Here is a 27811-nt window from a genome sequence, read left to right on the forward strand (position 1 = left end):
TGTACTCTGGTCTCTGTTTAGGCAGCATAAGCGTTTAGTTAGCTTGAAAACAATTATAAACATATTTTTGTATGACCTTGGGTAACAGCCGGTTACCTAGAATTGTGCCCCAAGACTCTAATTAGCACATAATTATCCAAGAACTGACCTCTCCAAATATTAATTACAAAGGTAATGAGAGCATAACTTTAAGGTAACAGATAATGGATGAAAACATTGGAGAAATAATTACATAGCCAACAGTAGAAAACAAGAAATATATTTAGATATATACACCTAATTTACATCTACACTTTCAAGATAAAATGGGACCAGTTTCAAAAGGCATAACGACAGTCAACTTAGGTGTTTAAACATTATAGCTTTGTGTAAAGTCGCCCCATTCTCAGCCAAACAAAGCCTCCTTAATAGTAGCAGGCATTGCAGCACATTAAAATACAGCCGGAACATTGTTGACATGAATGCAGGTTGGAAGCTGCATCAGTGGGCTTAAAGCTTTGTAGTAGGAGTAGGCTATAGCTATCATTCTGCCTAGAACATTCTGCTCATAAGACTGTACTGTATCCTTTCTTTTCCCCAATTGTTCCCCAGCCAATAACAAAAAAAATTATATATTTATAATATTTTATCGTTTCTGTTTGTGTGCATATTTTTCTATATGTGTTGCTTTTGTTAAATGAACTGTTATGATAAAATTCGGTTTGCTCATTAAATACACTGCGTCATCCTTGTTTGTTTATCCTCTTCTGATCCGGAGAAAGCAATGGAGGGTGCAGTGCAGAATTTAAACCAGTGACTTTTTCCAAGAATCGGTGAGTGCCCCCTTGTGGTAAATATATACCATTAACACTTTTCTACTCATTCATGGGCTTCATGCCTTAAAAGCAGAAGTGCTCCAGTTTCTGACGTGACACAAATTCACCTAACTTAAAACTTTGAATACTCAAAAATAAAAACTGTGCATGTGTAGATGTAATATAAAACAAATATAGGTACCTCTTGATAGTTGGTACAACGACATACACATTTGCAAATCATATGTCACTAGTCTTTCCAACCCTGCTCCTTAAGATCTATCCTCCTGCAGGTTTTCACTCCAAGCCGAGTTGGAACATAAATACTTACTGACAAACTGAGAAGATTACAATGGGTTGGAACTAGAAATGAAAACCCAACAGCGAGGCAGCTGTCCAGGAACAGAGCTTAACAGCCTTGGCATATCAGATCAGCCATTTTCAACGCGAGAAGAAGAGCTCCACAGCCTCCGCGCTCTTTGTTGCTCTTATATAACAGTTGTCTTGTGAGACAGAGGACGCCCAAGCAACAGCAGTAGCAGCAGAAAAGACCCACACAGAGAAAACGTTCCAGTTTTTTGTTCTGTTTATTCACTGAAACGGGACCATGAAGGTCTCCTCGTCCTTTAAGGTTTCAGCTGAGTCCCTGAATGTTGTCAGGTGGCGTCTCTGTCGTCGCCACAATACATCAAAAGCCTTTGTGCCGACATTCTAAAAGTGTGGGATTTAGCGTCTCCTAACAGTTACCCCCCCTCCCTCTCCCCTCCTCTCCCCTCCCCTCCGGCCAAGTTCCAAAAATAGTTGTTTCTGTAGCCGACCAGAGGAAGAGCTATAAATGCTCTGGGTTGACCTCACCTTGACAAGCGGCTACCCATCACCAGGTGGGATCCATAACGCTTCCCCTGATGGGTTCCGGCCAACATGAGTGAACATTGCTGTCGCTTTAGATTCTTTTTCTTTTTTTATGTTTATTTATTATTTTGTTACTCCCCACAAATGTTTGTTAATTATTTCACTTTCTTTACATTGACAACATATGTGATATTCAGACATAACCCCGGTGTTTGTAAATATGATATATTCTGTCCTATTTCCAGGAGACGGCATACTGATTGAACGGCGCGCTGGAGAGGCGACCTCACCGCACCCCTGCTGCCGCCCCGAGGGACGCCAGGCGTTGCCATGGTTAGCGGAACACTGACAGATTCAAACCCGGGACGCAGTTGACAAGAGCCCCCCACATATGTGCAATATCTCTCCCTCGCCCAATCACACCCCTCCCCCCCCTCCCTCCCCCACACCGCGAGCACTACAGTACGTTGATCACGGTGGACAGAATAAATCCCAGAGTGAGAGAGGCCACAGCTCTGCAGGCAGAGCACAGACAGCTTTAAGACTAGGGAGGGCCTCAGGAGGGCCACGGCATTGCAACAGGGAGTCGGAGGTGTTGGCTGTGCGGCGTTGTGAGAGCAGAGGGGGGAGGAGAGGGGGGAGGTGGGGAGTGACTGGGAATGAACAGCACTGCCGTCGACGGCATCTCCATGATGCCCCACAACTCCTCCAGTTCAACTTCAACGTGGAGATTTTGTTTTTCTTTTCTACAACCATCCAGAGTGAGCCAATTTAATTACCACCATTACCATCATCATTATTATACCGACATTTCCACAATATTAAAGAATAATACGGCCAAAAACGTTTTCAGTACCATGACAGCAAGGACATGACTGCACTGCAAAAAAAAAAAAAAAAAAGAAGAAAAAAAAAACATGGACACAAACAAGATTTCAATGAATTGCTAAAAAAATAGATTTTCCCTGCTCTCAACCAAAATGAAACGGCACCAGAAAATGGTGGAACGTGGGCACGCTCAGGTCCAATCCGAGTCCACTTAGTTTCCATGGTAGCGCTTCCTCGGCCAGCAGCATGGATGGTGTCTCTCTCCTCTCTGCCTACGTGCCGATTATCCTCTTTTGAAAAATATAGATGTATACTAGATTCATACAGTATTCCTAACTAAATTCACAAATGATAAGAATCATAACCATATCTTAAAAAAATGAAACCCCCAAAAAGTTCATAATACCATACTTTTTACGTTTTGTATATATTTTTTTCATTTCATTCTTTTTTTTCCCTCTTTTTTTTTTGCATTCAGTTCAATATGCATATGACAACAAACAGTCCTTCCTCCATTGTGACTTGGTAAACGCTTGGTCAGTTGATACCAGAGCACCATGGGGGGGGGGGGGGAAGAAAATACAAGTAAAAAAAGAAAAGCTAATCTCAATACAATACTGTAGTTACAGTCCTCATGTGCCCACGCCACTGAACTGTCAATCACTCACTCTTAGGCTCCGCAGCAGGAAGGAGGAGGGGAGGCCGGGAGGGAGGTTCCTTTGCCCCGCCCCCCCCTCCACTGCCCCGCCCCCCTCCACCGCTCCTCTCCTCCTCCTCCATCGTCTTCTACAGCTTTGTCAAGTAGATGCCCGGTAGCTCAGTGCTGTGTTTGAACGTTTGCATGATTTCATCAGTCTGGTTGTCCTCCCTGGTCCATGCAGGGCAGCAGACAGGTGTGCAGAGTTTCAGGTAGGTTTGTGTCTTCGTCCTCTGTCTTCCCCAGCCCCTCCCCCCCCCCCCTCACCTCTCCAGTTAGAAGGTTCTCCTCTGTCCGGATCTGCTTAGGCTACTCGTATTCCAGGAACTGTTTGTGATAGAATAGGAGATACCTGCGGAGACACAAAGGGGAAAGACGGCTTTTAACACCCGAGTCGGGGTCCAGAGTCGCTCCGGCCCATCTCCAAACAACTGCCGCTTTTGGTGCGTTCGTTCAGGACAGAGATTGTTTAGGTCAGTGCAAAGGTGAGTGACTGCACTGACAGCCCGTCGGTTCCTCGCTCGGCCAATCGGTTCCCTGCTCCGGCATATCATTTACCTGGGCCGGCCAATCAGAGGCAGCGTGAGACACTGCTCGGGTTAGGCGTGCGACTCCCCGAGGACTCGTTTTTGAACCGTTTTGACACGAGGGAGATGCTGACGTAGGCACGGGCGCTTTAAGGAATGCACGCCGGTCTGACTGACAACCGCAATGAATCAATGAATCAATGAATGAATCCAAAGTGCCTTCCTCCTTACCCTTCACTGTCCAGCACGTCCTTGATGCTGGCCTTGGTGATGATGGCGTCGTCACACTTGAACCACTGGTCCTTGTGCTGGCGGATGAAGCTGGTGTAATGGCCGCTCTCTAGCGTGCCCTGGTGGTTCACCACCGCGAACAAGGAATACCTGAGAACCACGAGGAGCCAGACACACACACACACACAGTTACAGGGCTGGTGAAGGTACTGGTAAACTCCCGCTACAGTGAGGGCCTCAGAGGATAAGCACTAAGCAGCTTCTAACGGGCCCGACAGCCGTTTTCATTTGAGGAAAGTCTCTCAACGCTGGCGAATGTCATTAGCGGCTGCCTCTGCCAAACAGCCGCCAATTACATCATCATTCATCTATTCATTCTTTCCTACCGCCCCCTCCCCCCCCCTCCTCCCTTTTCTCTCTGAAGTGAAAAGGTGCCGAAGGAATATGCATTCAAAAAGCCATACCTATTTCAATGACGCGCTATTTCAGTGGATTCAATCGGTGGTGGAGGAAAGGGGTACTTACTTATTGTCGTTGTTCAACACGTCTACTGTTTGCTGATACTGGCCATTCATCCTGCTCTCTTTACTGTGGGGAACACAGAGACACGTCGGGTTAGGACCGGCGCCTCGTCCATCTCTGTCACGGAGCAGCCACGCCACACGGGCCGCAACTCTCCACATGTCCACTAGGTGGAGGCAGCGTGTTATGGAGAGAAGCGAGGGCCTAGCGCCGGCTCTTTACGAGGGGAGTGATGATGGGTCATTCCATATCTAATGGATGCGGCACTGAGGCAGAGCTATAACCCTGTCCCTGCACACACAGACACAGACAGACCAGACAGGCCAGGCAGACAGACAGGACAGGCAGACACAGACAAAGACAGGACAGGCCAGGCAGGCAGGCAGGCAGGCAGGCAGGCAGGCAGGCAGGCAGGCAGGCAGGCAGGCAGGCAGACAGGACAGGCCAGACAGACCAAACAGACAGGCCAGACAGACATACAGAGGCAGACAGACAAGACAGGACAGACAGCCCAGACAGATACCGAGGCAGACAGGCAGAAAGCACAGACAGGCAGGCAGACACAGACAGGCCAGACAGACAGGCAGGCAGACACAGACAGACAGGCCAGACAGGCCTGGGGAACCCCAGGAGAGGCAGGGTACCCACCTGGAGGCCATGAAGGGGGTCATGTCCAGCTCCAGAGGGAAGGACACGTAGGTGGTGATCTTCCTCCGCAGCTTAGCAGAGTGTTCAAACCGCTACCGTCCAGCAGGAGAGGGGGAGGAGAGGGGGAAGAGGAGGAGGACAAGAGAAGAGAGGGGTGAGGGACGGATAGGGGGAGGGAGGAAGGGAACATTTAGCGCCTTCAGTTCCCCTGCTGCTCTCTGTGAGAGGGGATTTACAGCAGAGAGACAGGTGTGACTCGACTCCTGTGTTCAGGCAGACGTTAAGACTGTAACCCGTGGATACGGCCAGGCGTGGAGACATCTAAGAACCTACCATCCCAGCATTTCTATGAATAGCATTAATAGCTTAGGTGGAGCATTACTAAAACATGCTGTCATTCAAACCTTATCCCGGTCTCTCTATGGAGGGAGGGTGTGTGTGCGTCAGTGAGAGAGTGTCTCTCTGCCGCAAGAGCTTAGGGAATTCCCTTTCATTGTCACACACACAAAATTGGATACCGGAGGCCATTTCCATTCAAACCCCCATCTTCAGCTGAACCCAAGTATCTCTTCCCCCCCCCCCCCCCCAGAGTTCTGTTTAAACCCGCGTGCTTCCTAGGTGAGCGTCTAGCAGGTGCAGCTGTCACCGCCAACGACACACACACCACTCACTCGTCACCGGAAACACCCAATAACACGGCCCGGCGGGGGCGGGCCTGTCGCCGCGGGCGACGAAACCGAAACGAGGAAACGTAAGGGCGCTCACTTTGAGGTGGAAACACGCCACGATGGGGAGCTTCTTCATCGTCAGCTGTTTGGTGGATTCCTGGTAACTATGGCAACCGCCGCACTTGATTTTGGCACTGCTTCCCAGATGCTCTGGCCGGGTGAACCTGCGGCGGTGAGCGGAGAGGAAGGGCGAGGAGGAGGAGGAAAAACAGGAAGGTTGAATAGAAAGCTAAACATGAAATCATTTGTTACGTGTTCAGGTTCCAAAAACCTGCTTATACATAGGTTTCCAGTCACATGGCACTAAGGGATGTTTGTTTCAATCCTTTTGTCGGTCCTGTCCATGGCACATATGGCCCAAGGTGGGAGCTACTGCGGGAGAGCAGAGCCAAGGCTGCTGGTGTGTGATGGTCGGAGCAGTCTGAACCACAGCCCTGCCGACACACGCGCATCACCACGGCAACAGGACCGACTCAACCCTGTGCCTTTAAGAGAAGTGCTGCAGCAACCAGGGTGTGAGTAGGGCTGCAGCACAAATAGATATGAGGAGAGAGAGAGAGACACAGAGAGACAGAGAGAGGGGGAGAGAGAGACACAGAGAGAGAGAGAGAGAGAGAGAGAGGGGGAGAGAGAGAGACACAGAGAGAGAGAGAGAGAGAGAGAGAGAGAGAGAGAGAGGGGGAGAGAGAGAGACACAGAGAGAGAAACAGAGAGGGGGAGAGAGAGGGGGAGAGAGAGAGGGGGAGAGAGAGAGGGGGAGAGAGAGAGGGGGAGAGAGAGATACAGAGACAGAGAGGGAGAGAGATACAGAGAGAGAGAGACACAGAGAGAGAGAGAGAGAGACAGAGAGAGACACAGAGAGAGAGAGAGAGAGAGAGAGAGGGGGGGGGGGCGAGAGAGAGACAGAGAAAGAGGAGAGAGAGAGAGAGAGAGAGGGGGGGGGGGAGAGAGAGAGAGGGGGGGAGAGAGAGAGGGGGGGAGAGAGAGGGCGGGAAAGTGAGGAATGAACAATAAGGGGAGGAGAAAGATAAGGACGAGTGAGGAGGTGACAGGCCAGCTGCGGCAGTCTGAGTGTGGAGACAGACATGGGGAGATGGGAGGATAAACACACCTGTGTGAACACAGCGGTGGACAATAGGACGAGGAGAAAGGGCTGGGGAAGGGACAGAGACGCCAGAGGAGCAATAGCACAGACAGAGCGAGAGAGAGAGAGAGCGAGAGAGAGCGAGAGAGAGAGTCGAAGAAAGACACACAGAGTAACCCAGACCGCACCCTCCCCCCGAGGGAGCAGCAGCATCGCAGCCCATCGTAAGACTAGAGGTGGGAGTGTCCCTGCGTGTGCGGAAGGGAGCGCGTGTGGAAGTGTTGTTCCTCGAGAGACGGTGTGTGTGTGTGTCTGTTTCTATGAGAGATGGTGTGTTTGTCAAAGAGAAAGAAAAGGAGTGCTTGTTCAAGTGTTTGTGTGAGAGAGAGAGTGCGTGTGTGTTGGAGAGAAAGTGTGTGTGTGTGTGTGTGTGTGGTACCTGCGCAGACAGTCTGTGAGGGTGGTGGCTCCCAGGAGGTGGCTCTCCCCGTTGACGGAGGTCCCGTCTCCCCCTGGGCTGAGCGGCCAGAAGGGCGTGGACGAGCCGGGCAGGTCCAGACTGATGTCCCAGAACGGGTCTATCGTCGTGGAAACGCCGCTGCAAACGGACGAGAGAGGGAAGCCCGTTAACACGAGGGCGGGGTGGCGCGTGTGTGTGTGCAGTCCCCTTCCCTATGTCCAATGCACTCAACTGTGCATCGGAGAAACATGCTTAAGGCCTGCGCGCATGACTTTGCTTTCAGGACACACACACTCCCATGCATTCCCACAGTGTTGATGAGATGAGTCATTGTGCTGCAGTGTGAACTGTGACCAGCAGGGGGCAGATGAGGCTGGGGGCCGGGGAGGAGGAGGGCGGCCGCAGAGCTCCACCTCAGACTGCGTGAATCAACAAGGAAGACAGACTTGTAACCTGGACCAACGTGACACACAGCTAGGCCTCAATGAGAAGGATCACTCCAATGTGCCTTTCCGTGACAAAAATAAATAAATTATAGTCCTAGCATAGCAGGCTTAAGCTAGCCCTGGAGCTGTATGGTTAGAGCAAGCCTCCTAGGGTGGTAGCTTGCTAGTGTGTCAGCCTGCTGGTGTGCTAGCCTGCTAGCGTGCTAGTGTGTTAGCGTGCTAGCCTGATGAGAGTGCTAGGCTGGGCCTGTGCGCTGCGCTGCAGTCTGGCTGGGCTAACGTGACAGGACAGCTCTGGAGTGCGGCAGCACAGCAGTCTAGACAGCCACCTCCCTCCCTCCAGCTCCACAGGGGCCCTCGCAGGCAGCGGCGGTGGACTGGGGGGAGGAGGCAGCCCGTGGCTGGGCTAGCTCGCACGCTCTCCGAAGGGGAGAGGGCTGGGGGCTGTGTGTGTGTGTGTGGGTGGAGGGCACGATGACTGGGGGAAGGGGTGGGTTGGGTTAGCGGCTCGAAAAGGGAGCGTTGACGGCTAGGACGCCGCTCAGGGGCGGTGCTCTGTCAGGCTCCATGGACAGCAGAGGTCAAGCGGGGGATTTGTAGTGGTCTTGACACATGCAACCTTCACCTTCACCTTCCCCACACACACACACACACACACACACACACACACACACACACACACACACACACACACACACACACACACACACACACACACACACACACACACACACACACACACTCTTACTGGCAGACTTGACAGGTGACGTCTGATTGCAGCCCCCCGGTGAAGATTTGGTCGATGATGCAGTTACAGTGGTTTGGATTGTTGGCCTTCTTCCCGTTGTCGTCTCCTAGAAAGCAAAGAAAACACACACACAGATTAAACAGAGCCTCTCTTCCTCACCCCTGAAGACCTCCCTTTCACGCCGTGTTGCAGTAGAGCTCGTCTATTACGTATAACCTCGCCGGGACACTCCAGCCAATCAGAGGCTTCCTTACTGGCGGGTCCCTCTATGATTCAGCTTTGTCACTGCGCTGCAGCGAGCACATTCGAATTCTCGACATAGCCCCATAGTCCAGCGCTGGACTGTATTATCAGTCTCCTTCAGTACGTTTCCACTGAGGCGGACAGAGTGCATTGTGGGTAGACGCGAGAAGCATCTCCTGATCTGAAGTGGATCCCTTTATCTCCATCCCCCTCTGCCTCTCTCTCTCACTCACTCTGTCTGTCTGTCTTCACACACATACACACACCGACCTCTCCTTCCCCTCTCTGTCGTTCCGCTCTCGTCCCCCTCTCACTCAGTCATGACACTTCTCAACGCCCTCCGGCCTTCTAAATGGGTCTCAAACAAAGTCAAAAACAAAGTCAGCAGGGCTCCAGGGACACACACACGGTCACAACTTCACCAATCTCCTTCCCGGGCCGGTTATCTTCATGGATACTTCCTCACGGAGAAATAACAAAAAAACAAAAACTCCCTTCTGTTGGTCCATAAAAGTAGCTAGTGCTGAAGAGAGGGAGGGGAAGGTGGGTTGGGGAGGTGTCTGTCTGTCGGCGGGCGGGCCATGCTTACGGGTGGTGTCCCCCTTGCAGTGTCGGTGCAGCACGTCCAGCGCCGCGATGAGGAACTCGTGGGCGTCCTGCTGCTCGTAGCCCGCTAGGTGGCGTGCGTGGGTCCACACCAGGTGCAGCAGGCGGAAGGGAATGTGGGGCGAACGGTGGCCCGAGTAGAACTGCAGAGCAGGCAGACAGACAAGACGGTAACACTGTAGGCAGACCAAATACAACTGAAGAGGACAGACAGACAGACAGACAGACAGACAGACAGACAGACAGACATACTGTAGGCAGACCAAATACAACTGAAGAGGACAGACATCCAGACAGACAGGTCGAGGTAGGGCTGTTATAAGTCACAGAGACATGCACTGAAGGAGACAAACAGTGAGACGGGTATGTGATAGGATGGGGTTGCTAAAGGGACTGGTGGTGAGACAGGGTCCAGGTGACGGCCAGGAATAGCACCTGGGAGGAAGGGAGGAAGGAGGGGTGCAGAAGCCCTGAACACCAACCTCTCTGCACATGCCGGAGGAACCCTGCCCCCTCTCACGCGCAACAACACGTCTCTCACACACACACATCACACCCTGCTCCCCCCTCTCTCTCTCTTATCCTCCCTTTGAAGACAGGAGGATTGAGACTTAACGAAACGCAGCACAAAACCTCTATCTTGTATCTTACAGGATCTTTGGTGCTTCTGTACTGTTTGAAGCGGCCTGACAGTGTGGCTAAGAGAGGGAGGTGGAGATGGGGGGGGACGGGATGGGACGAGAGAGGTGGGAGATGTTAGAGAGATGGAGAGAGGGAGGAAAGACAGAGAGAGAGGAGATGGAGACAGACGGAGGTAAAGAGAGGAGGAATGGAGAGGTGGAGAGAGCGGATGAAAGGCGAGTGTGGGAGGAGAAGAGAGGAGGAGATGGAGATAGAGCGTGAGAGAGAAAAAAAGATGCGGGGAACGCGAGAGGCGAAATTAGGAGGAGATGGAGCGAGAGAGAGACCAAGAGAGAGACCAAGCGACCACAGGCAGGAGAGACGTGACTAGGACTGGGATTCTTCCTGTGAATGTTCTAGTAACCCCCTTCCCCCCATATGTCAATCTACAGTCAACACCCCTCCAGTTCAGAGGTGAATGGTAGCTTCCGCCCAGCGTTGCAGCTGAACGGTTGAGCACACTGAGGAGCAAGAAGGGGAGGGGGGAGAAGGCCACGCTGCTATCAGCAGGAGCCCGACCCCGTCAGGCCGGGCCATATGCGGCCCTACACACACACACACACACCGGGAAGAAAGCGAGACAGAAAGTGATTGGGTGAGTGAGAAAGAGAGAAAATTACGAGAAAGGGTCGAGCAAAAAAAAAAAAAAAAAAAAAAGTGGAGAGTTGTTGTAATATCCTGGGGGCGCCTCGGCTGTTACATGCAACAGGAAGGAACAGGGCGAAGACGGGCCTCTTGAACGTTCGCATTTCACTCCCAAACCGCCGAACGCGTGCGCGCCGATGAATCAGAATGAATGTGAGGAGTGGGAAGGCCAAACGGTTGCGTGAAGGCTCCACAGAGCCACCTCCCCCTGAGCTAAGGGGCCTACACTTCTCTATCTCTTGTCCTCTCCCGGAAGACCGGGACTCAAGTCTTCAGTAGTGCAGGACACTGAGGGGCACAGGCTCTGAGCAGGACGAAGGACAAACGACTGAGGGGCGTCTGTTCTTGACCCCCCCCCCCCCCTCCCCACACACACACCATGTTAGTCCAGCTCCCCACACACACACACACACACACACACCATGTTAGTCCAGCTCCCCACACACACACACACACACACACACACACACACACACACACCATGTTAGTCCAGCTCCCCACACACACACACACACACACACACACACACCATGTTAGTCCAGCTCCCCACACACACACACACACACACACACACACACACACACACACACACACACACACACACACCATGTTAGTCCAGCTCCCCACACACACACACACACACACACACACACACACCATGTTAGTCCAGCTCCCCACACACACACACACACACCATGTTAGTCCAGCTCCCCACACACACACACACACACACCATGTTAGTCCAGCTCCCCACACAAACACACACACACCCCATGTTAGTCCACGTCACCCCAGCTCCTAGCTCACGCACCCCAGCGGCCAGGCTTACCTCCTGAAAGAGTTGGGACATCTCGCACACCAGACAGGAGTTGGATTGCATCTCGCACTTGTGTCTGTCGGACAGGAAGAAGTCCCGCAGCAGTGGGGTGTGTGTGAGGGCCTGGACGATGCAGTTCATGAAGCACGTGTTGCCCAGGTTGATCAGCCCTCGTAAACCTGGGTGGGTGAGCGGGGGGGTAAGAGAGAACGTGAGACACACCGAAAGGGAGACCGAGGGGGTCGACCCAGTCTGTTCCGTCAGCCGTTCACACAGACCTGCAGAGCACTGACGACTCAGCCCGCCTTAGTCTCTGCCTCCACACACACACACACACACACACGCACACGCACACACACACACACGGCCTACCACCTGTGTGGGTGGGTGTGGGGGGAGAAGGGGTTGAAGAATGTTGTGCATAGCTTAAGCGGAGGGGGGGGGCGAGAGTCTGTGCGGTTTCTGGTCTGGGTCCGGTTGGGCCCGGTCGGGTCTGCTTGGCCAGGGAGAGAGAGAGAGAGGTAGAGAGACAGAGAGAGAGAGCAGGATCAGCCAGGGCTTAAACGCTCCAGACTGGCCCCGGTCCACTCTCCACCACCCCCGGGCCCCAAGCAGCTGCTAGGACTCCCAACCAGTCTGTTCCACTGGGGGGAGGGAGGGGGAGATAGAGGCAAGAAAGAACGAAAGAAGCAAGAGAAAAGACAGAGAGACAGAGAGAGACAGAGAGAGAGAGAGAGTCTGCCGTGCTGTGGAGCCTCCCTGCGTGTGGCTGGTGGGCTGCCTTGTCATGTTCATCACTCCAGTTGACCTTTGCTGACCTACTTAAAACGCATGAGTAACCCTGAACTATACAGACACCCTACGGGCAGCGTCTGTAGACTGAGCACACGTGCGCACACACACACACACTCCACGCACCAACTGCCACACACACACACACACAGGCCCATCCTGAGGCCCAGTGAGCGCTCACACACTGAAGCGGCCAGGGGCGGGGGCCCACCTATGGTGCAGTTTGTAGTGATTTTCCTCCGCTTTGGATTGTGTCGCAGCAGTTCCAGTTCTCTCTTTGTAGGCTCCCACGTAGTGTACTTCTCACCTATACCTGAACACACACACACCATCATCATCATCATCAGGGACGCAGCTTGTTTACATGAAACCTTTCAGAGGGAGCTACATAGGAACGTTCATTGGGACACAAACACGTTTCCACACCTTGCAGTTTCCAGGCTTTTCTCTGTTCTTCTTTGGCAATCTGTTCCATGTCTTTGTCGTATATGTAGTCTTGACACACAAAACAATATATCCCCCCGTATAATAAGTCTATTGCTGAAAAGGGGGAGAGAGAAAGGACAAGTCAGAGATTCACCGTGATTAGAAATGGATTTGTGTGTTCCGTTTGCAGGACGATAGGTTGGGTTTCTACGTGGCCTGGTCTCATCCTGGATGATGTGGCCAGGCCTGAAGACAAAACACTTTCTCTCTCCTGATTCGTCCACTCTGACTCTTATTGATCTGGACTTTTGTCTTTCCAACTCATTGCCTCACACTGAACCATCGCCGCAGATGGGAGTGGGCCGATTGGCTGGAAGGGGTGTCTGGGTGTGTGTGTGTTGAGTGTTTCTCTGTGTGTGTGTGTGTGTGTCGTCCCATGTCCCCAGCCATCTCCCCGCTGAAGCCTTCTCAACCAGCCAAGACCCCTCCATGTTCTCAAACTCCTTGGCAACAATACCTGGGTTCTGTTGCCGTGACAACCTATTTTTAGCCCGGCAGGACCTTGGAACGTTTAAATACCAGAACCAAGACAGGAAGGATGAGGGAGGTGGTACAACTGCAAACACACTACGTCAACGAGCAACATACGATTGGCGCGTGCGCGTGTGGGTGTGAGTTCTATTGCGTGAAGGAGTCACGTGACAATGAGTGTAAGACACACAATGTGAGCATATCTAAGTGACATTGGGAGTGTCTGTTGTTGGGAGCAGGGCTGGTAGGAATGTCCTCATCATCTAGGATGTATAGAGAGACAGGGAACTGGTGAAATGGTAAATGGACTGCAGACAGAGAGATGAGGTGAAGTGGACAGGTGGATGAAGAGGCAGAGAGGGCATGAGGAGAGGAAGAGTGAGCTCGTGATATCAGAGGGAGGAGAGAGAGAGAGAGAGAGCGAGAGAGGGAAGAGCGTGGATGTTAAGGCAGGGGAGGGGGGGAGGGAGGGAGAAGAGAGAGGAAGAGATGGAGGAAGAAACACGACAACACACGGGAGGCCTTGGACAGCTGTACGGATGTGTGTATCAGAGTGAGAGCCTGTTTGTGTGTGTGTGTGTGTGTGTATCAGAGTGAGAGCCTGTGTGTGTGTGTGTGTATCAGAGTGAGAGCCTGTGTGTGTGTGTGTGTGTGTGTGTATCAGAGTGAGAGCCTGTGTGTGTGTGTGTGTCTTGCCGCAACCCATGGGACGTGTCCCTCAAACCCCATCACACCCCTGCAAGAGGCTTAGCTTAGCAATGAGCTAAGCTAAGCCCCCCCCCCCCCCCCCGTCGGTGTTCTCCCTAGACAACACCACCCCCACCTGTCTACCTCTGCTTACACAGGGCTGTGATCTTCAGCCCGGGAGGCCCCGTCCTCTCTGGATTACAAGTGTCTGTACTGGAGACGGAAGCAGCTTCAAATCCTGACATCTGACACGCTCGGCCCTCCCTGCAAAAGCGCCGGAAGCTGAGCTAGACATCCCTGCGTCTCTCTCTCTCTCCCTCTCTCTCCCACTCCATCTGTCTCTCTCCATCCATCCCTCCCTCGCTCTTCCTCTCGTGTGTTCTGGGGCGACGTCAGGTGAGGGGGACGCGGTGACCGGCTCGTCCCGACCTTCGATAGGTCTGCCGGAAACGGTTTTCCTATTAAAAACCTGTCCGTAGCATCCTCGAACGGTCTGTTGACGTGTCTGCTGTGTGTGTGTGTGTATTTAAGTATGCGCGTGCGCGTGTGTGCACACGTGCGGGTATGCGTGCGATTGTGCGTGTGTGTGCGTGCACGTCGTACCTAGGTTGTGGCGTTTGTTCTTGGCGTGCTCGTGGATGTGTTTCTTGGTGAAGCAGCCGAAGAAGACGCAGTAGAGGCAGGAGTGGAGCCGGTTCAGGTGCGCGCCGCACATGTGACAGATACACGACTTGGCCTGCGGGGGGCGAGAGAGAGAGAGAGAGAGAGAGGGGAGAGGCAGAGAGAGGTCGACGGAGATAGACAGGTAGAGAGAGAGAGAGAGAGGGGAGGAAGGGAAAAGGAGAGTCCGTGAAAAAGGGAATCCATATTGATGACCCGTTGGGGTTCCACTGCGGCGGGGGGATGGAGAGACAAGAGAACACAGACAGAGAGGCTTTACCAACCCCCATGTGGCTGGACATAAAGCAGTAGTCCCCTTTAACACACACAAGCTCGCTCGCTCCACATACACACTCCCTCTGTCCACACACACCATGTCCATGATTGGATTTCATGCATGGCAGGCCCACTGGGGTGTGAGAGTCTGTCTGACACACAATGACAGCCACCCGGAGAGAGAGAGAGAGAGAGAGAGAGAGAGAGAGAGAGAGAGAGAGAGAGAGAGAGAGAGAGAGAGAGAGAGAGAGAGAGCGAGAGAGAGTGTAATTTGCTCGAATTCAACGCTCAGAGGTGACCGAGGGATTTGCACAACCATTTAGAATGCCTCACGTCTTTACCAAAGCTGCTAAAATGAGCTCTGCATGGCCCAGGGAGCGCAGAGTAGGGCTGTGTGTGTGTGTGTGTGTGTGTGTGTGTGTGTGTGTGTGTGTGTGTGTGGAGGGAGGGGGGAAGCAGAAAGCACAGGCCATTGTTTATCCATACGGCTTCCTTCTGACAGACCCAGTCAGAGAGCGCATGAGAGAGAGAGACAGAAAGACAGAAAGAGCATGAGACAGAGAGAGACAGAAAGACAGAAAGAGCATGAGACAGAAAGACAGAAAGAGCATGAGACAGAGAGAGACAGAAAGAGCATGAAAGAGAGAGAGACAGAGAGAGAGAGAGCCAGAGACAAAGAGAGAGAGAGAGCCAGAGACACAGAGAGAGAGAGAGAGAGACAGAGAGCGAGCGAGCGAGAGAGAGAGAGAGCAAAGGAGAAAGGTGAGAAGAAACAGAAGAAACCAAGGAAGCTGGGAGGGCCGTTGTGGTCTAGGAGGACAACATGAGACAGTCTATGGCCAGTGAGCAGAGAGAAAAGGAGAGGGAGCAGACAGTAGAGGGGAGACTTCACAAGGGGGAGGGGGGGAAGAGAGAGAGAGCTTTCGGTGAATTGGTCCAATCAAAGCCTATCAGAGTGCAGGCTTGTCATCATGACTCAGCCACTGAGGGAGGGAGGGGGAGAGGGAGGGAGGGAGGGGGAGACGCAGCCGAATAGAAAGAGAAAACAGTTGCACCACAACAATCATCCATTTAGGATGATTTCGGGTCCGCCCCCCCAAAAAAAACCCTGTCTCCACACACACCTGAGGTAACCTGCTGTGTGCCCACCCAGCACCTGCCCGGCACGGACAGCCACAGAACACCAGGCAGCTGGTGAACAGGCTGGGACACAATGGGAAAACCTGACACCATTCTCACACACACGCACACGCGTAGAAAGAAGTGAAACTGAGAGGGTGACTCTTTATGACTGTACTAGTCCATTGTGTGTGTGTGTGTGTGTGTGTGTGACACGCCGTCTGGTCTGTGGGAACACGAGGAAGCCTTCACAGTGAATCCCAACAGAAGGCCTCGGGTGGAGGAGCAGCACGTTTCACCGCATCGCACCGACCGGAGAGAACTCGGCCAGGTGATCGACCACACTGGGCCCCGACGACCCAGGATTGACGGGATCCAGTCCGACATCACTCACGTGTGTCATAAATGTATGTCATTTGGGCCGTGGCATTTGCAGCAGTAAAACTACAACAAAAAAACGAAGGGGTTTGCAGGGGATTTAGGGTTGGATATTAGAATCTGCGGTTCAAGTGGTGACCAGTAGGGGGAGTGCCGGGAGGAAGGAGCAGCGACGGGAATCTCTCTCCTCTCCAGAGCCCTCTGCACCGTGCTGAACGCAGACTGTGGGGCAGGTGGGAGGTGAGGGGGCATCCCTCAAGCGCACCGCTTCACACAATACAAAGGGCTCGCTTGGAGAATCAATGGCTGCATGGTCGTAGAACGGCCAAACGTCAAACCAACACACACACACACACACACATGGTTCATGTCAATAGCACACACACACACACACACACACACACACACAGGGAAAGCGTACACACAGTCACCCTGGCCACACAGAGCCACGCGCAGACAGACATGGGCCGGTGTTTTGGCTCGGCCTTAGGAGGCCCGGAGGATTGTGATGACGGCGCAGGGCGGGGGACGTTTAGCGCTCGCACACACTAAGCTCTGTTTTCATTCAGTCTGGCCTGTGTGGGCGGGGCTTGTAGCACGATGAATGGGATCTGAGAGCGAGAGAGAGAGAGAGAGAGAGTGACTGGGAGAGAAAACGATGGGGACCGAGACACAAGTTGACACACACACACACACAATTGTGGAAGGAAGTGCGCTGAGTTCAAGGCCCGAGAGCCTTGGGGCCCCCAGTCCTCTGGGTGTGTGTGTGTGTGTGTGTGTGTGTGTGTGTGCGCTGCTGGTCTCTGTCCTCCTGCATTGCACCAGGGCTCCAGTCAAAAACAAGCGGGCCTGCCAACGCTGCACCCATCCCAGCCTCCACCCCTCGTCCCCGGGTGGAAAATCCATCTCCCCATCCTCCTCTACCCATTTCCCAGGCTCTCTATTCCTCAGTGTCAGCAGTCTTCCTCCTCTCTCTCTCTCTCTCTCTCTCTCTCTGCCCCCAACCCCCCCCCCTCTCTCTCAATCTCCACCTCACCCTCCCTCCCCCTCTCTCTCGCTCTGGGCTTTTAATGTCTTATTAGATCACCTATTGATCAGGCGCCGGCTCTAATGACTGGAACAAGTGTTGTACAGGTAGCAAGCTAGCAGCAGAGAAAAAGGGGAGAGAGAGAGAGACGGTGTGGGAATCTCCTCACTTTTTCTCTTCATCGTTTCTGCCAAAACATTCATATATGCACAACTGCGCCGTCTTGGGCTGAGACCGTGAATAGGTTGAGTGATAACGATGTGGACACAGCCCTGATTTAACAGAGCGCACTCACGCTGCGCACACACACACACACACACACACAGCCAGGGAGGTCTAGCTTATAAACCAGTAGACCTTTGCTACATAGGAGCAGTGACTCATCGCATCCCTTCACATGCAATAAGCCACCGAGTCTCAGGCCAACACAGACTCCATTCAAAGTCGACCCTCGGTTTGAACAGGCGTCCACACACGGCACGCTCGCTAACACGCCACGCACGCTACTCTCCTGCCTCTTCCTGCTGCTCCACATGGAACTGCAGCCAGGCCGGGCCCAAAGGCATGAGGCAGAGCAGGCAGAGAGGAGGAGGAGGCAGAGATGAGGAGGAGGAGGCAGAGAGGAGGAGGAGGCAGAGAGGCGAGATAGGCAGAAGGGAAGAGGCAGAGAGGCGAGATAGGCAGAGGGGAAGAGGCAGAGAGGCGAGATAGGCAGAGGGGAAGAGGCAGAGAGGCGAGATAGGCAGAGGGGAAGAGGCAGAGAGGCGAGATAGGCAGAGGGGAAGAGGCAGAGAGGCGAGATAGGCAGAGGGGAAGAGGCAGAGAGGCGAGATAGGCAGAGGGGAAGAGGCAGAGAGGCGAGATAGGCAGAGGGGAAGAGGCAGAGAGGCAAGATAGGCAGAGGGGAAGAGGCAGAGAGGCGAGATAGGCAGAGGGGAAGAGGCAGAGAGGCGAGATAGGCAGAGGGGAAGAGGCAGAGAGGCGAGATAGGCAGAGGGGAAGAGGCAGAGAGGCGAGATAGGCAGAGGGGAAGAGGCAGAGAGGCGAGATAGGCAGAGGGGAAGAGGCAGAGAGGCGAGATAGGCAGAGGGGAAGAGGCAGAGAGGGGGCAGGAGCAAAAGGCAGAGGAAAAGAGGTGGTAGGGAGGAGGCAGAGCGGAAGCTGCTGCAGTGTGTGTTGTTGATGGGGATGTAGATGGGGATGTTCCAGCACTGTGCTGACTGACCCCCCCCCCAAGGGCACAGTCCTCAGCTACATGACATAACATCCCTCCCTCCCTCCACCCCCCCCCCCAGTGTCTAACGCCTGGTCTGTCAGCCTCACTAAGCAGCAAAAGGCACAGCCGCAACAAGATGCTCCCCCCCCCCCCCCCCTCTCGCCCCTCCGCATAGCCCTCTGTCCCCCCGCAACCTCCCGGGCTCTCTGACGGCACACAGGAGCCAGCTCTCCCTCTCCCTGCTGGCTCACGCTGTAGGAGCACGAGCCAGGGGGGAGATGAAAGCAAGCGCGGGAGAGGATGTTCACCGTGGCCTCATACTGTCACCCATCCAGGACGCCGCGCCCTCGCACTCGGCAGGAGACGGCCGCTCGGATCATCCGCCCGCCCAAACACCAGAGGAGAGGGGATAGGACGATGATTAGGTGGATGGATTGGTGGATGAGTAGATGGATGAGTAGATGGATGCCTTAGGCTCTCCCCCAGTTAGCAGCATCAGGCACGGGTTGCGTCTTTTGATGTCAGCGGAGATCAAAAGGCGCTCGATTCCCTCCCCGACGCGCGCCGAGAAGAAGAACCGTTTGTGTGGTGCGTACGTACGACGCAACCAGGTCGTTAAAAAGGTAGGCTAGGAGTGTGTGTGTGTGAGCAACCCAAAGCAGAACAGTCCTCTCATTCCAGGAGATCTCCATGCCCCAAATATATCAAGGAGGCACAGTTAAGAGAGGTAAGCTGCGACGGCAGCTACACCAGCGCTAACGCTAATGAGGCTACAGTGACGCCAAGGCAGGGAACACCTGCGTGCTCTGATCTGCGAGCAGGTCCCATCCAGGCAGAGCCAGCGCGGCGGTGTGCGCTGGCCAACACTGCCAGGAGGGCGAGGGGGCTGGCGCGGGGGCAGGGGCTGGGGCTGTCTGAACAGCCAGCTCGCAACCGAGTCAGGAAGTGGAGCCGCTCCCAAACCTACATTTATCCAATTGAACTGGGGGGCGTATGGAACAGCAGCCCCGCTGTGTGTGTAGGGAGGACACACACAGTTAAACAACAACAAGGACGACCCACGATGAGGGAGGAAAGCGCTGGCGGCGGCAGCAGCAGCAGACGCGCGTGTGTGCGGGCGTGTTTTGTGTACAGACCAAAACACCGCAGCTGAACAAAGGTTGTACAGTCATCTGTCAAGATTCGAAAGATACCAGATGCCCTCAAACAAATCCGTCCTCTGTGTCCACACACACACACGCACACACACCAGCAGCCGCCTGGTAAGTGAGCGAATGGTCTCCCGAGAGCATCATCACCTACCCAATCAGAACACAAACAACACCCTCGGCGGAATGCCCAGGGCACCAATCAGGGGCCGCAGAGCTCCAAAACAGGAAGGTATTATCGGGCCAAAAATCGATAGAGCGTTTCCATAGCCCCCCCCCCCCCCCCCCCCCCCCCCAGAGGGACTATTAACACTTTAAATCACCTTGGGAGACAACAGCCCCATGGGGCTCTAATGCCTCGCTGGGCATCATTCATTGCGGCCCTCCGCTGACTCCCAGAGAGGAGGAGGGCCCGGCCTCTGCCCAGAGAGGCTCCTCACCGTGGGCTAGGGGACCGCCAGGACAATGGGCAGTCATGGAGGGTCCATGGAGGGCCTCTACTTGGGCCCTCCATCCCGCCCTCACTCACTCTCTCTCTCTTTCAGCCCTTCCTCCCCTCCCTCCATCCCGCCCTCACTCACTCTCTCAGCCCCCCCTCCATCCCGCCCTCACTCACTCTCTCTTTCAGCCCTTCCTCCCCTCCCTCCATCCCGCCCTCACTCACTCTCTCAGCCCTCCCTCCATCCATCCATCCCGCCCTCACTCACTCTCTCAGCCCTCCCTCCATCCCGCCCTCACTCACTCTCTCAGCCCTCCCTCCCCTCCCTCCATCCCGCCCTCACTCACTCTCTCAGCCCTCCCTCCCCTCCCTCCATCCCGCCCTCACTCACTCTCTCAGCCCTCCCTCCCCTCCCTCCATCCCGCCCTCACTCACTACCCTGGTGGGTGATTGACAGGTCATTAGCCAGATGGTCAGCCTGGGAGAGGACGGAGCCGCGCTCGAATGAGAAAGGAGAGCTAGGCTCCTCCCACCTCGCTCCCACCCCCCCGATCCAAGATGGGAAAGAGGGAAGGAAGGAGGCAGGAAGTACGGATGGAAGGATTCATTTGAAGCGCATCTAAAAAGAGGGGCCTCAGTCGGCGCCTACGCCAGTCATCTGTCTGCTCCCAGCATGCTTTGCGGTTAAGATGGCTTCCTGTGGTCTTGTGGACTGATGCATGGTTTCGTCCCTGGCTGAGAGGGAGGGGGAAGGGGGGAGGAAGGGAGGGAGCGAGGAGAGAGCTCATCCAGTGTGAACATTGGGGGGGATGACAAACACATACACACAGAGAAACATAATCCAAATTCTGCAGTTACACGGACAAATGTACATACACGCATGCACACACACACATCATCTTTAACTAAACAAACCTCCCGAAAAACATGTTTCATACTGTCACAGGGGGGGCGAGGGACAGAAGCCTTTGTTTAGGCTGGAGCAGCCTGCTGCGACCATGCTGACACATCCAGGCATGCAGACAGACAAGCATGCAGGCAGACACATCAGATGTCTGCTAGGCAGGTCTGGGTCTTAGTCTGGCTGGGAGGGAGGGAGGGAGGGGGCTGGACTGAGCCCACACACCAAGGTCTGTCATATCACACATACCACCCACCACTGTCTGTTGTCTGCAGCTAGGCCCTGCGTAGCCCAGGATGAGACACAGGAGGGGGGGGGGGGGGGGGCAGGAGGTGAGACCCACGGATGAGAGCGAAGGAGGAGGACAAGGTGGAAGACTGGCGGGTATGGAACAGGAAGTGGACACGGGGTGAAGGGGGAGAGAGAGAGAGAGACACAGAGAGAGAGACAGACAGAGATAGCTTGCTGAACATGGACCATGACCTCACAGTGAATCACCATGCTTCAAACAAAGGGAGATGAGTTCCCTGTGGCGGTCATGTGATAAACAGATCTGATGGAGGGATGCAGGTGGGCGGACGGTCAGAAGGTTGACAGAAGGAGGTGAAAAGCAAGTGTCCTTCCAGAAAGAAATGCGTAGGCTTGTTTCCCCCCCCTAGGCTCGTTTCCCCCCCCCATTTTGAGAGAAACGGCTGGCTTGGGTGTGGTGGTGTATAGTACAGTACCGCTGTTCCTCTGATCATACGTTACATTATTTATCGGACGGCTTCGGCGGGTAAAAACCAGTCAGACTTGATGTCATTTTTAATCGCGGAGCTCCAGAAATCAAAGCATCAGTGACTTCTTCAAAGCTGCAGAGGCTGTGAAACGCTGTCATCTTCTGCTCGCTTTCATCCCCGCGTCCCTCTCCTCTGAGGGAGGAGGCTGCACGAGCACTGCAGATCCCCCTCTCCCAAGGCACAGCCAGCCCTCCTGCTAAACACAAACACCTCCTGGATATCAGCAGGGCCTCGTATCGACAAGCAAGCCTTCTTCCTTCCCTCCATTCATCTCCCTTCATTCCTTTCCTTCCTTCCTTCCCTTCTCCGTTTACCCCGTTCCTCCATCCATCCAGTCCCTCTTCACCCCCCCCCCCCCCCTCTCCGTAAGATGATCCGATCGGGCAAATCATAATGGTCTTCCACCCAGCAGTTCACAATCCTGTCGCATCAAGCCAAGGAGCGAGCAGGCATTTCTTGAGGACTCAAACAGGTACGGGGCTCCACATGGGCCCCGCGTGCGCACGAACGGCGAAAAGCACACCACATCAATAGCCATGACCTTCATGAATATGCACGCGCATCTCTCCGCCTCCTTACCCATTCATAAACTATGAATTATAAATAGGCGGCACGCCTCAGAACCGGGGGAAGGCGGAGGCCTCCTTTTAACGCGAGGCTCGATCTGTTCCGCTCCGCACCCGGGCTGCTCTTCATAGTGGCGTCAGCAGGAACTGTTTACAGCGCTACGACACAGACACCTTTGAACCCGACGTCATGCTTCTTATGAATACGGAATCAAGTCGTGAAAGCGTACTGTCTTCCCAAAGAACGCGGGGCCCGCTGCGACATGCGGAGAAGCGCTCTGGCGGCGCTCACGGCCGCATGAACTGTTGAAAATAGGAACCAAAAGAAAGTGCGGAGAGAAGGGCTGCACTTCCTCCCTCGCACCGCGAAAAACAGGAAGTCGCATAGCGACATCCGGGAGAACCGTTGCTGTAGAGTTCCTCCTAACCCCCCCCCCCCGCCCAGACCGTCTCTCCCTCAGCTCCATGGAAACCAGCGGCCGGGTGTCATGTATATCACACACACACACACATACACCACCCGAAGAGGCAGAGATGAGACAGAGCTCAGGCAGAGATGAGGCAGAGTTGAGGCCGGGAGAGACGGATGGAGAAAGCAGGACGGAGAGAGAGAAGGATCAGGGGAGGGTCAGGATCACCTAGGCCTCCTGTTAGTGGCCTCATTAACAGCTCCTTAGGGTGGAGGTGGCGTCTCCTGTGGTTTCCCCAGGATCTGTAATGCCTTGCTCAGCGTCAGGGACACCAGGCTGTCTGTGTGCCACTGCTGGGATGGTACCGGGGGGGAAACACGGTACAGGACAGGCAGGATGTCCTAGAGAGGACAACAATGGACTGAACTCAGGACCGGGCGTAGGGGGGGGGGGGGGGGGGGGCAGGGGAGCTACGCGGACCAGAAGCACCCATACGCTTGCATCGTGACTCACGGAGGAAAAAAGGACGGGAGTTCACAAACCCGGACACGGGGGGAGAAAAAAAGGGCAATGTTGCAGTGCTGTGCTGCTGCAAGCCTGCGGCCTCTCTCGCAACGCTGCGTTGCCATGACGACACGCTCACAACCAAGCCTGCCCGTCGATGCCGATGTTGTGCTCGCCAGGCTCAGGACACTTGGCGCGGCAGAGGGAGACAGAGAGAGAGAGGTCGGCCGGTGCTCCCCCTGCGTCGACAGAGAATAGATTTTAGCCAGAGGCAGCGAGGCTGCGGGGGGAGGGGCGAGAGACCTGTCGGGAGGGACACAGAGAGAGAGACGCACACAGACAAGTGGGCTGTACAGAACATAGACAAGCAAATCAAGCCATGCTTGGGCGTACGATTCGACGATGTCTCCTCACAATCAAACCCCCCCCTGCCCCTCTCCAGCCAGACGTTAGCGGTAGAAGGGAGGTTCGTAGCCACGAGGGGTCGGAGGAGGAGCCGTGCTACAACCGAAGACCCATCCCTCGCTCAATGAAGGAGTTACAAATCATAAGTGATGTTTGCAATGATCTGGTGAGATGTGCCTGTGCGTGTGTGAATACACAAGAGTGTGGCTGCCGCGAGGTGAGAGAGTGAATCGATGCAGGGGAGGAGGGATGCACCAACACTCATCTTCACCAGCCAAGCCGCCCACCTAAGTGGAGACGGAATGAGAAAATCATTTCTCCTGATGTCGCCTGCTGTCTCTCTCTCCCGCCTTCCTTCCCTCGGCCCCCTCCCCCACTGCCTCCATCTATCCACCCCTCCCTCCATGCCTCCCTCCGACCACCGCTCTCTCTCCCAGTCGGCATCAGTCACCGGCCCACCCTGCCCCATACGGAGTGGCCCCCTGGATGCCCAAGCAGCATGGCAGACAGGTGTCGGGACAGCTGTTTAACAAGAAGGTGTCCTCGACCCCCCCCCCCCCCCGCCAGAGCAACAGAGCCTGCCACCACGGAGATGATAAACATCTACACCTGCCAGGGGCTGGCGCCGAGAGGCAGGGGGTGTCTGGGAGGCTGTGTGTGGAGAGGGAATGCAGTGGTCCTGCTCGGGGGAGGAAGCCAGCTAGCTAGCTAGTTAGCTCGGGGGGTTCTAAGCCTCAGGGCTTAGTGCTCGTGGAGTGTGTCAGAGACTATGGGAGATGGGAAGGCAGAGAGATATAGACAGAGAGTGGAGGTGGTTATGGAACTCAGTCCTAACAGAACCCTCATTTTCATCAGCTATTGTATTTATGGGATATTCCAAGGGCAGTGGTGTGTTGGAAGGAGAGGCTGCCCTGTGGAAGATATCCTCGAGCAGTAGCTAGTCCCAGATCAGAATATGTTTCCTACCCTTGTTTGGTTACTGTTGTCAAGACAAACAGATAAGCCATGAGTCATGAAAAAGACAGTATATGGCCATGACATATGAATCTCTAAGAACACCATGGATCCCTCGGTTAGATTCGGGGTAAACGTTTAAAAAAACAACACAAAATACTACAGCTTGTTGCTCAGCAAAACTGGGGGTGGCCTTGACCCTCAGTTTGTGTATACTACTAACCTTTTAAGAGATTTGGGGGTACCACATACTTGGAGAACATTGTTGCCCTTACGGCAAAGGTGACCTTCAAACCCTCGTCTGTAACTGACAGACTCGCCTACCTTTGTTGTTTGGTCCTGTTTGCATAACAGACGCTACAACGGCTTCCACGAATCCTGACGATAAACAAGACAGCAGTGTTGGGTTGGGGGCCGAGCACAGTGACAGTGAGGCTTTCAACTCGGACCACAGGACAGAGGGGACTCGGGACAATGAACCTGAATTCCTCCAACTAGCCGCACAATAATCTAGGACTGAAAGAGGGCTGTGTCCCTGATTCATCAAGCCAAACTGGAGAAACAAGTGCCAAATGCTTACAGCGTCACGGTCCGAGCGAGAGTTCAAGGGCTGGAGCGCTTCCACAGTCGAGACCTCCACCCAGTCAGAACCCACTAATGTGGTTCAGCTGCAGCCGACTGTATTAAGCCTAGCCTATGGATGTACATAGGAAGGCTAACGCACCCCTGACTGTGGTCCAGTCTTTCCCACTGGGGTTTCTGACTGGGCTTGGGATAGGCCCAACAAATGGCTCAGTGAGGCAGAGAGAGGATCTGGCGCAGCATGGACCAGCAGATTCCATCCACAGAGCTGCGTACGGTCTCGTCTCCTGACAGGAAGGCTCCAGTTGGGCCGCTGTAGCTGCTGTAGCTGCTGCGCTGCAGTTGGCCCAGTCTAGACCGTACCTCCGGGAGCGCCGCTCCCCCCCCCCCCCCCACACACACCCAGCGGTGGGAGAGGAAGCGCCGCTTAATTACTTTCAGAGGAGAGCTCTGAAATGCTGGGGCGACAAAAAGCAGAAGTTAATCGTAACGGCGTACAGAACGGCGAGCGGGGCGTCGCGTTAACGGCCAGGCTCGGGGACCACGGCGCAGCATAAACAAAGGGGTCATCCGTCGACCCGAGCCGTTTGCTTTAACGAGGCAGAACTCTGCAGTGATGGAGCTCATCATGGTCAGAGTGAGTCGTGCCGGGGGCTTCAGCTCACTGTGGCTGTGTCATTGAGGCTACCACCCACTCGCCCGTCTACGTGGTATCAGGCTGTCTGTTTGTCTGATTCAGACTGGCAACAAGTCCTGTAGGGATGAACGTCCTTGAGGAAACACAATGAATGGTTTGGACGATTGATGCCGGTCATTTCTGACCTCTGCTTGTGTCAGTGCAAGGAGGAAAGGGGGTTTTCAACTCACCACTGCTGTCCATCCCGCATCATTCTGAAGCACCTATTTCATCAACAACGAAATAAAAATGTATGACACATGTAAGATGTGCTGGGATTGCAAGTGGAAATGCACAATATTATAAACTATGAACATGACAAGTTATGATATGATGTTGGGCTGGTCATATTGCCGTGTTTTAATAGAAACCCTAGCTTTAAAATTGTCCCCAATAAATTAGCATACAGACATGGTCATGTAGAAAGACAGCAGATGGTGGAACTAAATAGGTAGATGTGTTAATGTGCAGGGCTTACGACCTCTGCTTTACTACTCTTGGGTGAATGAAAGAGATGGGGGGGGGGGGGCGGTCTGTCTCACTGAACAATGTGTGGGGGGGCAGCACAAAAGATTTGGCTAACTAAAGCTAGCTAACTAGCTAAGCTTCAAAGTGAACCTTTTAAGTGTAGCTGCTATAGGTTGCCGTCTAAAAACCACAGTACTTCCGTTTAAAAACGAACTTATATACTTAGCTATACTAGACCTGGTGAGAAAATACTGAGTGATTATCACTACAATATAACATGCTAAGTAGTTGCTTAGCAAGCTTGCATCATGTATTGTTTAGCTCTTAAAGGCAGAGTTAGCTAGTTAGCCAGCTATTAAAAACAGACATTGTGGTAGTTCACCCATGGAGGGAAAAATCTTGCACTTGCAAACTAGCTGGCTGTCTGATCTAAGCGTGAAACGTTTGCTGGCTTGCTGTTAGGGCTACTAGCTTCTTCGACTGCCAAATACAAGTTACCCAGCGATGCAGAGCAGTCTCCAGGATGCTAGCTACTAGCTGGCTAATTGATCCTTAATCACAGACCATCCCAAGCTAGCACTAGCAGTCTCACACATTCAGCAAGCTTTGATGCTCATGGCCAACTTATTTATCCAATATTTGAGTGCTTCAAACTGTGTGGGGCGTCATATGCACATAACCAATTTCTCTGAATATGCATTGGCAATATTCCATTTTTGCTTTTTGCATTCCTCTGTTTTTACCTTTCGTCTCCTGGTCTCAGCACTCCCGCTCCAAACAAAGCACTGGTAAATTACTCGTAGGTTCTGTTTCCAATTGTCCACCTTATAACCGTTCACATGGGAGCACCCGGCCGGACTCATGACACAACCAACATTCAATTTGTTTTTTAAATGATGAAACGTGTCCTAAAGAATTATGAAGCTAGCGCAAGCTGGCTGTCCAGAGATGGTTTCCGTTTGGAAATGGGGACAACCGCGGCAATATCCAAAATACGACTCGGTGTCGGACATCTGACACATACGTCCTTTTATACTTGTAGTATATCAGCTAGAATTTCTGAATTCATACATGTGTTCCCTTTCTATTTGAAAAGTGCCTTTATCCTTGGCTTAGACACTTACACACGATTCGTAGATTTCTTTTTTTTATGGTAGCTGGACTGTGCTGATTTCAACAGCACACTACAAGCTCTACTAAGCCCGCCCAGAGCGAGACATGATTTGCTAATACAAAAGAGTTGGGGAACACGTTTCCCGTAAAGGCCACGCCTCTTTGCAGCAATGAAAATAATGTTATTGGTGTAAATT

At 53.6% G+C, this 27811-nt stretch overlaps 1 protein-coding gene across 2 annotated transcripts; it reads right to left on the bottom strand.

Annotated features, from left to right (window-relative positions):
* On the bottom strand, window positions 1–27704 carry LOC124479380 (ubiquitin carboxyl-terminal hydrolase 22). Of its 2 annotated transcripts, XM_047038109.1 has the most exons (14): window positions 27245–27704; window positions 26225–26257; window positions 14597–14729; window positions 12776–12889; window positions 12561–12662; window positions 11570–11736; window positions 9398–9557; window positions 8566–8671; window positions 7351–7509; window positions 5865–5991; window positions 5100–5191; window positions 4455–4517; window positions 3930–4079; window positions 4–3523 (listed from the first exon to the last, which is right to left on the bottom strand). In XM_047038109.1, the coding sequence occupies exons 1-14, from the start codon at window positions 27362–27364 to the stop codon at window positions 3481–3483; spliced, it is 1569 nt and encodes a 522-aa protein (XP_046894065.1). In that variant the 5' UTR covers window positions 27365–27704; the 3' UTR covers window positions 4–3480. The 2 variants fall into 2 exon arrangements, with proteins under 2 accessions (XP_046894066.1, XP_046894065.1); XM_047038110.1 differs by lacking the exon at window positions 26225–26257 and having other exon boundaries at window positions 1–3523; window positions 27245–27388.
* Between the last annotated feature and the right edge of the window lie 107 nt (window positions 27705–27811).

Source organism: Hypomesus transpacificus, chromosome 17 (genome assembly GCF_021917145.1).
Source record: "Hypomesus transpacificus isolate Combined female chromosome 17, fHypTra1, whole genome shotgun sequence".
In the NCBI taxonomy this organism is placed as follows: Eukaryota; Metazoa; Chordata; class Actinopteri; order Osmeriformes; family Osmeridae; genus Hypomesus; species Hypomesus transpacificus.